At 38.8% G+C, this 14,718-nt stretch overlaps 3 protein-coding genes across 3 annotated transcripts; 1 reads left to right on the top strand and 2 right to left on the bottom strand.

Annotated features, from left to right (window-relative positions):
• Positions 1-291: 291 nt before the first annotated feature.
• Positions 292-1,354, top strand: LOC121053965 (histidine-rich glycoprotein-like). The gene has a single exon (XM_040522683.1). The coding sequence runs from the start codon at positions 354-356 to the stop codon at positions 984-986; it is 633 nt and encodes a 210-aa protein (XP_040378617.1). The 5' UTR covers positions 292-353; the 3' UTR covers positions 987-1,354.
• Positions 1,355-2,364: 1,010 nt separating this feature from the next.
• LOC107303787 (B3 domain-containing protein Os03g0619800-like) lies at positions 2,365-5,737 on the bottom strand. Its single transcript, XM_015834486.1, is given in 7 exon segments — positions 2,365-2,472; positions 2,474-2,641; positions 2,763-2,794; positions 3,358-3,628; positions 4,283-4,521; positions 4,669-5,122; positions 5,615-5,737. Coding segments are annotated over 7 exon segments (1,395 nt in total).
• A 5,888-nt stretch (positions 5,738-11,625) lies between these two features.
• Positions 11,626-14,718, bottom strand: LOC102716396 (B3 domain-containing protein Os03g0619600-like). Its single transcript, XM_006651543.2, has 6 exons — positions 14,596-14,718; positions 13,690-14,137; positions 13,391-13,602; positions 12,721-13,081; positions 12,372-12,607; positions 11,626-11,926 (listed from the first exon to the last, which is right to left on the bottom strand). Exons 1-6 carry the CDS (start codon positions 14,716-14,718, stop codon positions 11,666-11,668), a joined length of 1,641 nt encoding a protein of 546 aa, XP_006651606.1. The 3' UTR covers positions 11,626-11,665.

Genomic DNA, 14,718 nt, shown 5'->3' with positions numbered 1-14,718 from the left:
TGGAGATTCGTCCCTACTGCGCTACTACCACCCTGAGTGGGAGGTACTGTAATAGCATCATTTTGCCTGATTAATCTTTTAAATATTTTCATTAATAGCTAATTTTTTAAATATTTTAATTTAACATTATCTTAGAAATAGTTATACTTTTTTGGGACCGTACTTAGTGCAGTCAGAGCTAGCACCGACTGATCCGTTAATCGATTCGTTAACAACGTCGCGCTGCTGCTTCCAGAGGCCTATATAACAAGAGACCTGCGCCTCACCTCACTACTCCACAAGCGCAGAAACTACTACGTACAAGACCTCACTAGCTAATTCCTCCAGCTAGCTAGCTCGCTCCTGCACGTGCAATGGCCGCGCCGGCGTCAGTCACCAGGTGGCTTCCGCTGATGGCCTTGGCCGTCCTCCTCGCCGCCGCGGCCGCCACGCGCACCTCGCCGCGCGGGATGGCGACGTCGGCCTCCGGCTACCATGGTGACGACGACGAGCACCACCACCACCACCGCGGCCTGCACGAGGACGGTGACAACCGGTCAGTCATCGACCACCGCCACGGCCATCGTCACGGTGGCCACGGCGTCTCGACGGTTACCGACCACGACCATGGCCATCACTATGGCGGCCACGGCGGGGACGCTGCCGCCGCGTCGGTTATCGACCACGACCACCGCAGTGGCCATCATCACGGTGGCCACGGCGGTGACGGCGTCTCGGCGGTTACCGACCACTTTCATCGCCATCACCATGGCGGCCACGGCGGGGACTCCGCCTCGTCGGTTATCGACCACGACCACGACAGTGGCCACCATCACGGCGGCCACGGCGGACGCCGCGGGTTACTGGCACTCAACGACGAGGACATGTGCTCCGGCGGCTGCTGCCCCGGCCATCACCATGACGACGCCGCCGACGGGCACCACCACGGCCATATGGGCCCGCACGGGGACTCGCATGTGCCGGCACCCTTCAAGATCGCAACCTAAACATGTATGAACGTACGTACGTACGAGCTATCTATACGTTGTATTATACTGTGTGTATACGTACGTTGCCTTGTGATGTGGAGCAGCTTTTAATTTGTGTGCGTAATACGTATATACGTATGTGTGTGTATCGGTATCGATCAGTGTTGCTTGATATCTCCTATAGAAGTGAAGTGAGATCCTCTGATCTAGTGGTATAGTCACTTAGATGTGACCCCATAGATGATGAGACTTGTACGTTAGTGATCACGTCTCTTTGATTTTAGAGGATCTGCTTTTATGTCCTATAGCTTGTATTGGTCTCTTTCCTCGATCTTCTTCTCTTCCTATGGCTGCGTGTGTGTACGTAGTGCAGGCATATGTGGCATCGTCGTTTTGGTATGAATAAAGTGTTTTGTACATATGTATCGGACTTTGTGTTATTTACGTTATTAAATCATCGTCGTACTCCCACAACTAAACAATCTACCATAATACTTACGAGAATGCGTGAGATATTTAAGGAATAACCGCTCTTACGTTTGTTGTCTTAACATGGTTAATGACATTAATTACAGTTTTTTCGCACTATGCTGACCATACCCATCGCTTTATCCATTTTCATCATAACCTCTATTAGTTATTGTTGTTTCTGACGAAGAACTTTTGACGTCACTGCTACACGTATAAAAGTATTGTAGTGCTAGTCTTCGACGAAATAGAAACAATCGATCGCACATAATAATTTAAACAAGTACTATCAACATAAATTTCAAAGATGAGTGTTTTTGCAGGTACTTACTAAGTAGGGTGTGTATAAGTGTTTTTATAGATGCGAATGTCTGCACATGTATATATATAGCCGTCTCTGTATATACTGTGTTTAAAAGTACATAAATTTGAAACATGTTGAACCATCCTTAGCCCGAGAGGCCCCCAAATTAAACAGCTATTTTTTATATTTTAGCCATTTTCGTAAAGAAATTTTATAAATGAACCCATCCAAAAACATTATAAAAAAATAGGAAAAAAAAATGCCATGATGTGTTGCTCCAAACTGTTTATACCTCTGCGTCACATTACTTGGGCTGAGAAATAAGTCTATTTTTAGATGGATGTATTTGTAAAAAATTTTTGTGAAAAAGATTAGATTGTGAAAAATTAAGTCGTATCCTCTGCCACTTGTGGGGGAATGGTAGAGACAGACAGTAAAAAATGCGAGGTGTTGCATCCTTTCGGACAGACTAGAAAGCAAGCAAAAAGCACACACACAATCAGGTTTCATCCTCCTTTCAGACTTCAGATTATTACAGAGAACCAGCAAAAAAAAAAAAAAGGACCCAAACTACCATCAGACAGACGTACGTAACAGCAGGGGGCATCATCATTGTTCTCTTCTCTACTGCACACTGAAAATGATATGGAGCTCCATGGTGAGCAGCAGCTGCTGCTTCTTCTTCTTCAGCTCGAACAGACACAAGTCTCCAACGCGCAGGCGGTTGTCACGCATGCACAAACCTGCGCCAGCCTGCAGCAAGGAACCACCTCCTCTTGCTGCAGTTTCTACGCACAACCATGTTGATTTTCCATGTCTTCCCCTCGCGTTGGAGCACCACGGTTTGGTGATTGTGGCTGTCCGGGAGATGTGCAGCAGCAGCATATATATCGTCGTGATCCTAGTTCCTGATGTTTGACAGACAGAATTGGAAAAACTGAGTTACAGATTTGTTCATATATATTTCTTGCATAGCAAAACATGGGCAATAATAATGAAACTAATTGATTGATTTTAATTACAATTGGTTCAAAGAAAACAGATATTAGATTAACTGATTATAAATTATGGTTGTTTAACTATTTAACTGTTGATTGTTTGTACGTTCACGTAAAGTTGGTTGTTACTTCATCCATCCAAAAATATAGCTACATAAAAATATGATGTCCTAGACAGCTATATTTTAACAGGTGTTTTATGATGTTCTGTACTAGTCGTAGAACTATTTAGACCATTTATTTTTTCTAATCCAATAGATCAGATCTATTTAACTAGTAGTAGTAGAATATTTCTTCTCTTAGTAAAAGATCTTTAAATCAACTGTCGAAATTAATACGGGTAATACAATAACCCCAGAATAGAGAGTAGGCTCATATTTTAACGAACGAGTAGAAAATATGGGGAAGCAAAGGGCGGGGAGATGAGGAAAAAAAAAAGTTTGGAGCAGGATCGACTCCATTAAACCACGATGGGTCCAAGCTTAACACCAACAGCTAGAACAGTATTTCGTCAAGAGATTATTACAGAATTTTATCATGGGGGATCGACTATCGACTGATCTTCCCTCCGATCTGCGCCGTACCACCACGGCATGCAGCTCTGATCAATCAATCAAGCAGCGACTGCTAGTGCTCGCCGCGAAGATGACATGGACAGCCATGGTCAGCTTCCCCTGCTGCTGCTTCCTCCTCAGCTCGAAGAGGCAGACGTCCCCGACGCGCAGGCGGTTGTCGCGCGCAAACCTGTGCCAGCCGCCGACGAGGAACCGCCTGCCGCTCGCGCTCTTCGCCTCCATCGCCGCGGGCCATCGCTCCCCCCTCCGCTGGAGCACCACGCTCTGCCTGCTGTCCGGGAGACGAACAGCGGCAGCGTATCTTGCGCCCAGTTCCTATTTGTCACACAGAAAGATGCGATGAAATTGTTGCATCTTACAATGATACACCTTACAATGATACATGTGACAATTATCTGATGATGTGTTCTCTCCGTACCATAAGAAATACCAATTTCAAGGGATCAACTAGAAGTTGATTCCTTTTAGGACAGATGGTGCGTGTAACTAGGGAACTAGATTCAAGGACAGACAGTACGCCTATGCAAAGTGTTAATAGTCGAGACACGGTGACGAAAATCATAGGCAATGTTATTGGTAACAGTCTAGTACTATGTATTTTTAATAAGTATATTAAAAATTTTATTTGAAACTTTAGTAATATATATTTACCATTTCATCTATTTTAACATGATATATGACACGCGAATTTATCCTAATGTTATATATTTTAGTTCTCATTTTACCCCTATAAAATTTCTACTATACATACTACCGGTGTACTATAATACAGTCAGAGCTCTTGGATCTAAAGCAACGAACGGCTCATAATTATTCGAGGGTATGTTAAAAAAAAATCCAAAATCTTGGCTGTTTTGGACAAAACGGGTATTATACACAGGATATATTCCCATCTTTAACCATAACCATATGAATAGAACCCCTGGTATTGTACGGTAATTGAAGATCAGAAAAAGGGAAGGAGCTTACTAGCTGGCAACGGGAACTAGTTAACCCAACATTGGTCTTCTTCATGATTGCTACGTAAACGGGGACTTTGGATTGGATGGATCGCACTTCCTCTTTGACCATCTTCTTCTGCGATGGAGACAGACGGTCCTTGAATGATATAATGTAGGGAGGATCAGCAGGGCCTCCAGAATCCTCACTTTCCTGAGATTCATCAGAACCTGATCCATTCCTATTGCTCTTCAGGGAAACATCTTCTTCTACAACAAATTAATTTAGATGATCACATAACTACATATAAAACTAGTGAGGTTCAATTTCTTGGGTACAGAATTTCACACAAGAAACAACAGGTGTGCCAGTCTAAAAACTGGAGGCAGATCTTGAAACAACTTAACAAAAATTACCTGATTCCTCGCATGAAGAGGACGGCATTGCTGTAAAGTTTGCAATGTTCCTATGATCATTGAACTTGTCCCTTTGACATCTAGCAGAACTTCCACTCCGTGATGGTTGCGAGGTATCATCAGGAGGGCTACCTGAGGTATCAACGGGATCTGCAGTTTTGTCTCGAATGCAGGAACTCTTCTTGTTTATGCCAGCACAGGAGAACACTTTCTCACAGCCATCAGAACCTAGGATCAGAACCTCGAAGCAGGAATTGCCAATGTGACGGAACAGCAAGGAGTCGTTCTCTTTTATGTGATGGGCATCAACAAATGCCTCCCAACCACATTGTAGGACTGTCTTATTCATGCTCTCGGTGACCTCAACAACATAGAGAATACCATTAGGAGATTGCAGTTTTATAGTTCCTGGGATTTTTCCTCCAAAATGGTTCACAAACCTATTTGGCATGATCTGTAGAAACAATATTGGAAAAAAGTATTGATATAGACCTTGAGAAATGATACAACAAGGGCAACATGAGAAATGATACTCCCTCCCATTTTTTTGTTTGACGTTGGTTAGTTCAACGTCATATATTTACGCATGGAGGGAGTATAATGTAATCGGTATTAATAGCAGAGAGGAAATACATTGCAGACCACTACATTCGTTTTTAAGGGGCTACAACTAATATTTAAAAGGGCTAAACTTCTTTTAAAATCCTGTTACCATCTGTGGTACTTGTTTTAATCTAATACATTAGATAAAGACAGAAAAGAAGATCCACATTTACTGGTGACTGTGATTTCCCAAAGAAATGTTCAGTTAACCCGGCCAAAGTTCAGTTCATCTTACTTGAAGAACCAGTAACAACTTGTTAAGGGAAACTGAAATCAAATAGTAGAAGTATGACCAGATCAGACATATGGGAGCAAAAACTACTGAACTTGTGAGTGGCCATACCATGCTATGCATAGAGTCAGGAGTCATTCGCCTGAGGAAACAGCTCATTTTCCCACCCAAATGTTCCAGGTATCTCTTGCAACATCCACAAGACTTCTTCATATTGGAACCACCTCCAGCCATGGCAACTAAAATTTGCAGCTTTATTCAGATTCGCCTTCAATGGGAAACAAAAAGCAATTAATTCCCAAAAAAACACAATCTTAAAACCTTCTAGTATTAATTTGAGTACTTTTGTTCCCTTCTTCAGGTTACTGCATGAGCCATGGAAACCTCCTGTACCGATTTTCTTGTGAACAAGATCTACTAAATATTTGTTTTAAGAAAATGAAATAAAATCCGGCCTCTACATCCTCAGGGATGTACACAGCCAAAGATCTACCACACATAATGTCATATCATACCAAGAAGCTGCAATCAACCTAGAGAATAACTCCGTCTTTGAGTTACTACCAAGTCCAAGTCCAAGACAAGCAAGAACCCAAGAACATTTTTTTAAAAAAAAATTTCAGGAACACGCTACAAAACTGCAATATCAGAGTACTAGTTTGGAATGAGAAATGAAGAACAATCTCGCGCCATTGCGTGAAAGATGGAAGAAAAAAGAAACTTGAAGCAAAGAGAGGAAGAAACACACATACATGCAGAGAAAAAACTTGAGAACTTACTGCGTGGTTAAAATGGCCGATGAAATCCAGATGAAGCTTGCAAGCATGTCGCAGTGTGATATGCTCATGGAAGAGGGAAAAACACGCATGGAGCGCAGGAGTCAGGACTGACAGAATAGGCTGCGTTTTCTTTTGGCCCCATATTATTCCTCCACTGTGGCGCGGGCTTCCCGAACTGAACGGTGTTGTCCCGTTCCAATTGTATTACTGCCTTCATAATATTATCATTTTTCGTTTTTTCGTATCTAACATTTGACCATTTGTCTTATTTAAAAAATTTATACAAAAACTTAAAAAAATTAGTCATGCATAAAGTATTATTCATGCTTTATCATCTAGTAAGAACAAAAATATCAATCGTAAAAAAATTCAAATAAGAAGAAGAGTCAAAATATTGTATCAAAGAACTAAAAATTAGTCTTCTTTTGGAACGGAGGTAGTAAGTATATTTCCATGTTTAATATTTGATAGTTCATTTGATTTAAAAAAGTTATGTAAAAATAAAAATAGTCATGTATAATGAAATATTCATATTTTATTATCTAATAATAAAAAAAATACTAATTATAAAACTTTTTTAAATAATACGGACAGTTAAATGTTAAATATAAACAGCAAAAAATACTTTTCTTGGACGGAAATAGTTCATTATCTTGTTTTTAAAGTAGATTTTTATTTTATATTAGTTAATTTCGTCATTTATATTATTAAATAACTATTAAAAAATAAATAATCTTCCATGAAGCAAAATAACATATCCAAGCATTTCAACTCTTCGAGTTTCATCGTTTCGTATCGTTTTCCTCGTAAGCCAAATTTTAAACTTTTAATTCTTATCGTACTTATTTTTAGTCTTTACTTCCAAATAGCATTGTATAAAAGTTTTAATTACAAAATTTGCAAATATACCGTTCCGTGTTTTCCGTCCAAAAGCTGGACGATCACCACCTTCAACTTCTAAAACGTGTTTCAGATTCCAAAACACCACCGATCTACCAAATTTTAATTATTACTCCCTCCGTGTAATAATACGAGGCTTCTTCTGCTCGGAGGCAAAACAAACTATTTTACAAGTAGCTCTCTTCCAAAATAGAAACATTTTTAGTTTATTATGCTGAATTAAGATTAAAAAGAAAAATATGGTTTTCTTAATAAATGAGAAATTTATCTTAGTGGGAAGATAGTAGGGATAAAACGAAAAAAAAGAGTGCTAAGTTATTGATACAACAAGTAATATTGTGAATAGTGTCATAATTTTTTATATTTTGATATAAGATTTAAATTAAAAAATGATTATGTTCCAAATGGAATAGATTGCTAAAGATTTCTATAAATGTAAGTTTGGTTTATCGAAATTAAGTATAGCAAATTGCTTTAAATATTTTCTTTTCTACGTATTACATAGATAAACCATAAAACATGGGCAGCCACTCCAAACTCTTAAAAAAATCTAATAAATTAATTTTGTACGTACATTTTCATTTCTTCACTTAGAAATAAACCTTTCCTATTTCTTATATGCTAAAATTCCTTCATACGTGGGTTTATGTTATTTAGGGCCTCTTTTGATTTACAAGATTTTCAGATCACCGGATAGAAAAATAGAAAAGGGTTAATTAACTCTATACCATTATAAATTTATTATATTAAAAAAGTCAATGTTATTCGTGAAACCTGCAGCACGCCACTAATTTTTTTTTGTGAAATTCAAGCATTGACATAAAGTTTTCTGACAGCTTCTCCACATGAGGGTAGAAAATGTTGGAATTTCCCTTTCTTTCCACGTTCACACCTCTATTTGTCTTCTCGAGTTCCAGTGGTGGGGGCACGTGTCATGATAGGAGAAACACTATTTTCCCAATAGCTAGTATATCGGTTCTCGTCCTAGGGAGAAAGAAAATCAAAATACACCAAAATAAAACTGATACAAAATACGCATCTTTGTTATATAGATAATATTTATATTATTAAAAATCCACGTAAAGCCTCACCAACAAAATAAGACAAACGCATAACTGGCGTATTAACCAATACTCCACCTATGCGTTGCACTCTAAGGCCGCGTTCGGCTGGAGGGACAAGAGGTAAGTTATCTTACGTGGATGCATGATTAATTAATTATTAATTATTAAAAAATATAAATATATTTATATGATTTTTTAAAACCACTTTCATATAAAAAAAATTTCATAAAAAATACCCTGTTTAGCAGTTTAGGAAGCGTGCGCGCGAAAAACGAGGGTACTCAGATATCTAAGCTGGGGTGCCGAACGCTCCAAAGCGTCTTTCTGAGAAGGAAAACAACAATGCTATTACTGCCTAGGTTTTTCAGAATATCTGTATAATGAAACGTTTTGTCTTTTAATTGGGTTTTAGGGCCTATGAGTGCTGTTATATTTCTCTCATGTTCTTCGCATCATTTCGTTTGATCGTACCAAGATCGGAAGAAAAGATCGTACGCATATTATTTTCCGAAAGAAAATTTAGGTAAGATTAAGTACCACACATAATACTGAACGACCCACACCCGAGAAGTGCAAGGGTAATGCATAGGAGTACAAGTAATTGGTTTGTAGGTTTATTTTGCATAAACAAGCATTTTAAAGCATATATTTATTTAAGGGCATTTTAGTTAAAGATGCGTGATCTATTTCTAGAACAAATTATTATCGATACAATTTCTTGTATGAGATCATTGCTATATTATTACAACGAGATCATGCCTTATACGAGGCATACAAAGTTGTAGTTCCAATCGTTTTAGTTCCACATAAGAAATCCTCTTTCTTGGTTATATTGCTACTTTTGCCTATAATCGATAGCACAGTTATTTAAATAGGTTTACCCTCTGGCCAGAGACGTATACGTTACCCACGAGACATGTCTCTACCGTAGCCTATATATTATGGTGTTGGAACCCAAGATAAATATGAATTATTAATATTTATATTACAAGAGTTAAGTGTAGGCTAGAGATGACAACAGGCCGAGTTTGAGATACGTAGAGCATTTATCCGCCCGCCAACTCGAAGGATGCGGGTAAAATTCCTACCGTACCTATGCCTACGGGTAGAATTTGATACCCGTACCTGTTGGGTATCGAGCGAGTATCAACTACCCGTTGGGTCTACCATTTCACATGTCAAAAACACATCAAAATACCAAAATATTCATTCCAACATATATAACAAACTAAACATACTGCACATAATACAATATTGCATCACACAAAAAGTTCAACAAATAAACATATTGCTCATAATAAAATATTCCAACAAATACAACAAACTAATCATAACAATAATAACAGGGCATAGCACATTATCTGATATTCAAATTCAACCATTCAATATTGCATTACACATCAAAAGTACAAAACATAGGTCATATCAATTTTTTAGCTAAAAGGAAGTACATCACAAATACTATTACATAAATAAGATAATAAGTTTTTGAACAAAATTTAATATGTGGGCTATGTTCGGGTACCTGACGGATTACCCGTGGGTGGCAAAAATACCTATGCCCATGCCTGTATCGATTCGGATCGGATATGTGTACTACTCGTGGGTAAAAAATCGTCCATGTATCCGTCCCCCTCGGGTGTCAGGTACCCGGTACCCGTACCCGGATTGCCATCCCTAATTCTATTACTTTTTTATGATGTGTAAAATATAGAAATCATACTGGCTCCTTAAATTAGGATTGCCCTGCTATATGCAATGGGATGCTTAAGATAGATGTTCACGTGAAAAAAAAGGAAGCGCGAGCTAAGCGCCCGGGAAGCGACCCGAAAGAAAATTATGGTTGCTAGAGAATATCTCTATGTTTCACAATATAAGATTTTTTAGCCTTACCTAGATTTATTTGGATGCTAATGAATTTAGACATATATATAAATTTTATACATTTATTAATTGATAAATTTAGACAAGGTTAGAAAGTCTTACATATGAAACGGAGGTCGTACATGTTTCCCTAACTTAGATTTGATCACCCTGGTTCAGTTTGCTCAATAAAATTAGTATGTTATTTATTTGCTCATCAATCAGCACTATTAATTTGAATCCTTTAACTACCAAATACCCTAATTACATAGATTTACGTTGTTGTAAGTATATGGATCCCAAAGAACAATGCACCGAAGTAGCTCAGGACGTCACCAACCGATAAATTATAACAGAAGGGAATCATAAAAAATCGAAATTACGAAGGAGAAGAGGAATGGTAACGTTCTGCATGCCAGCAATAAACAAAAAAAATCTGTACATTCAGTCGGCACCATGGTAATTGTGAGAAGGTTTAGATGGACTCTTAATTAACTAAGCATCTATAAAATAGATGTTCTCCACTGAAGATTGATTTTCTTAAATAGACAGTAAGATTCTTTTTTCCTAAGCATCCATCCAGGCAACAATAATACTGTGCATGCCCTAATAAACTTAAAAAAAGTGGCCACTGTTTTTACGCAATGAGATTTTTTAACTTTGTTTTTCCTCTAACACAGAGGCTAACATATAGGTACATAGCCATCGTCTCCACGTAGAGAGAAATTAAGTCTCGTAAACTTCGCTCTTGTTCTTCCAGACCGCACGATCTAGTGTGTCATGTGCCAGCCAACACGATCTTATCATGCAGCACCTATTGACGTGCTCAGCCCACACAACCTAGCCATGAAAACTTCCACGGAAAGATAAACAGTAGATTAACTTATGATTAATTAAATATTAATTTTATTTTAAAAAACAGATTAATGTGATTTTTAAAACAAATTTTCTATAAAAGTCAATCAAAAAATGCCTTTGCTAGTATGCAGTTGTCTAAAAATTTTCAATGAGTCCGTCATTCTTCGGTCCGTCGGATTTGTTTCAAGACGTGTGCATGCTATTGAATTTGGGCCGTTGGATGGAGATCCCCAGATGCACATGAATCAGCTGACACAAATAAAATTTTTGGTCACCTGATCAATAGACGGACCCATCAAAAAAAATATAAAATTTAGTATTTTAGAAAGCATGAAAGTCAACCACTATAAGTTAGAAAAGAGAGAAAAGAACACTAAACACCCTACCGTAAGAGGAAATATTAGATTTTTTTTTCTAGCGTAAAACTTAAGTACATTCCAATACCATATATATCTTAAGTTACCAACGAAAATTTTAATATCTTAAGGTTTTTTTAATTCATGGATAATAAATTGACCGTACACAGAAACTTGTCTGTCCTCCAGGTCAGTTCATCATCTTACACATATATAGCATCTTGCTACTACATAAGCACATACATATTCGATGCAGCAGCATAATACTATTAAGTTAATAACTGCTTAAAACGCCACTGAAACCTGAAAATCTAACCACCTCGATCTGATCGACCACAAAAGCTAAAAAAACTGCTCCTTCCTGCAGATATGGACGGCCATGGTGAGCTTCCTCTCGTCCTTCTTGAGCTCCAGGAGGCAGATGTCCCCAACGCGGAGGCGGTTGTCTCGCACGAAGCTGTGCCAGCCACCGAGGAGGAGCCTCCTGCTGCCGCTCCTGATCTGCATCACGGTGGCCCATCTCTGCCCCGACCGCTGCAGCACCACCGCCCGCCTGCCCATGCCCGGAAGATCAACGGCAGCAGCATATCGTGCGCCTAGCTCCTGTTTTTTTTTTATTATTTTTTTCAGACAGGAAGATGATCAGCGATTCAGCGCTACAAACTTTACGCGTTACAAAAAAAAAAATTTTTTTTGGCCGGGGGTCGGCTGAAGGCCAGCTAACCTAATTTCATTAAAAGGGCCTTCAGCCAACCCTGCAAAAGAAAATACAATAATATACTCGTACATTACAGCAACCCTGTATAATTAAGTATGAGGTATGGAGGATCGCCGACTATGTTTTTTGCTTTTTAAGTAGTAAAGATCTGAATTTTTGGTCTATATGCCAATTATACGTTGCAATCGTGCAAGTATGTAACTTAAAAGGGGAATAGTTCGGTGGTAGGAGGTGCTAATAGTTGAGACATGATAATCAAAAATAGTGTCTAACAATAAGACTCGCATAGTATAATGATTGAAAATCAGAAAAAGAAAAAGGAAAGCTTACTAGCTGGCTACGGGAAGCAATTAACCCAACATTGCTCTTCTTCATGATTGCTACGTAGATGGGAACCCTGGATTGGATGGATCGCACTCTCTCTTGGACTATCTTCTTTTGCAATCGAGACAGGCGGTTCTTGCAAGGTAAAATGTAGGGAGGATCAGCAGGGCCTTCTGAATCCTCACTCTCCTGAGACTCATCAGAAACTCCATCCCTGTTGCTTTTGGAGAAAACATTTTCCTCTGCAACAATTTTACATGATTATATATATATATAGGAAAATATATAAGAAATCAATGATCTTTGGTTCTTTGGAAAGCTATATATATATATATATATATGTTGCATGATATACCTTCAATTGGTTCCTCCTTAATACTGATATCTGAAGCTGACTTCAGATCTTTTATTCCAAGGCTTGAGCCGATTCTATCAATGACAGTTCCACCCTTGGGATAAGTTGCCGCTGCACGAAGAAGATGAACCATGAAAGTGAAACTGCTTGAACCCTTCATCGGCACAAAGACGCAGATGTCCTGTTCCTGCACACGATTGTCTTTGACAAAATCTGCCCAATGTCCTCTAAGAATGTTCAATCTTGAGCCTCTTCTTTTGTGGAACATGACATGCCACTTCTTGCTTCTGCATGGACTCTGAAGGGTAACAGTCCCACTTGTATGTGGAAAGTGTACTGCAGCATAGCCACTGGAAATGACCTGATTACAAGATTGGGCAGGGTGTGTGATGCCATTAAGAAATACTACTAACCAAGAACAAAAAATTCAGGCTGAACTACAAAAAAGTATTGTGGTAACAATCATGAAGCAAGAAAAATAGGAATCATAAAGTTTTGAAGGTTCATGAGACCTCGAAGAAAACTGATTTTCCGGTTTAATATTAAAAACATGGCCTTCAGATGAAATATTGACAGCATAAGTGTACCTATTCAGCATCCTAACAAGCAATAGATGGTTAATGTTGAAACCATTGAGTTGTCAGTTCATCAGAAAAGAATGGTAAATTACCAAACAAGGAGCTGGCAACTGAACATTGGACTTCCTCATGATAGCCACAAAAACTGTAATTTCAGGATGAATTTCCTCGATAAGCGCATCGACTTTCTCCTCTTGGACCTTAGATAGATGACTCCTGCGACATAATACATAAGGTTCTTGAGAGGTCTCAAGATCACCAGAGTCAACATATTCATGTCCAGAGTCAGAGGAACTGTCTTCTCCTGTACAAAATTTCACAAGGAACTACAGAATAAGAGGCCTAAAAATTTAAGCATGTAACTAAGCAACCAGTTTAACAAATGGCTTGCCTGAATCCTCGGGCGATGAGGATGAGGATGCCAACTTTGCTGTTTTTCTACGATGACTGAAGCTTCCATTTTGATACCTAGCAAACCCTTCACTCTCTGATGATTCTGCAGTGTCATCACAAGAGCTGCCTGAAATACTAGCAGGATCTACGTTTTTTCCTTGAATACTGCAAGTGTTTTTTATGCCAGAACAGGAGAACACTTTCTCACAATCATTGGAATCTAGGATCAGAACCTCAAAACGAGAATTCTCTATGTGACGGAACAACAAGGAGTCATTCTCTTGTATGTGATGGGCATCAACAAATGCCTGCCAGCCACATTTGAGCACTGTCTTATTCTTGCACTCAATGACTTCCACAACGTACAGAATACCATTAGGAGATTGCAGTTTTATGGTCCCTGAGATATCTCCTCCAAAATGGTTTACAAATCGGTCTGGCAAGATCTGCAGCAACAGTATTGAAAATTACTTTTTAGATCATGGGAATATATATAGTTCTTTAACAGCCAGAGCAGCAGAAAATTTTGATCAAAACAAAGGTATATACTGTAATGATCAGGAAACGTGTTCACAATAGATTGTGGAACTGCCACCACAAAACATGTGTGCGTATCATCACACAATATTCAGAGTAGTCAAAGATTGTTGAACAGACCAGTAACAACAGTATCATTAACAAGCTGGCATGAATGCATTCCTTTTTCGCTCAAAGCATCCTGAGAGTTGATCTGATTGAAGGCCTCAAATCAAGAAGCATGATAATCAATGGACTGTTTATAATTCATTTCATGTATTTAACAGAAGAAAACTTGTGTGAGGAACTTCAATACCAACCCCTATTACCCTAAATGTATAACCAGCTGAGATTCTTAGTAACAGCGATAAACTTTTCAGAGGGGTACCATGCAATGTCTAGAATCGGCTGTCATTCGCCTGAGGAAGCAGCTCATCTTTCCATCCAAGTGTTCCAGGTATCCTTGGCAACAAGCACATGATCTCTTCATGCGTGAACCACTTCCAGCCAT

The sequence above is a fragment of the Oryza brachyantha genome, chromosome 3 (assembly GCF_000231095.2).
Source record: "Oryza brachyantha chromosome 3, ObraRS2, whole genome shotgun sequence".
In the NCBI taxonomy this organism is placed as follows: Eukaryota; Viridiplantae; Streptophyta; class Magnoliopsida; order Poales; family Poaceae; genus Oryza; species Oryza brachyantha.
Note: the sequence above shows the minus strand (reverse complement) of the source record. Positions and strands in the feature narration are given on the sequence as shown.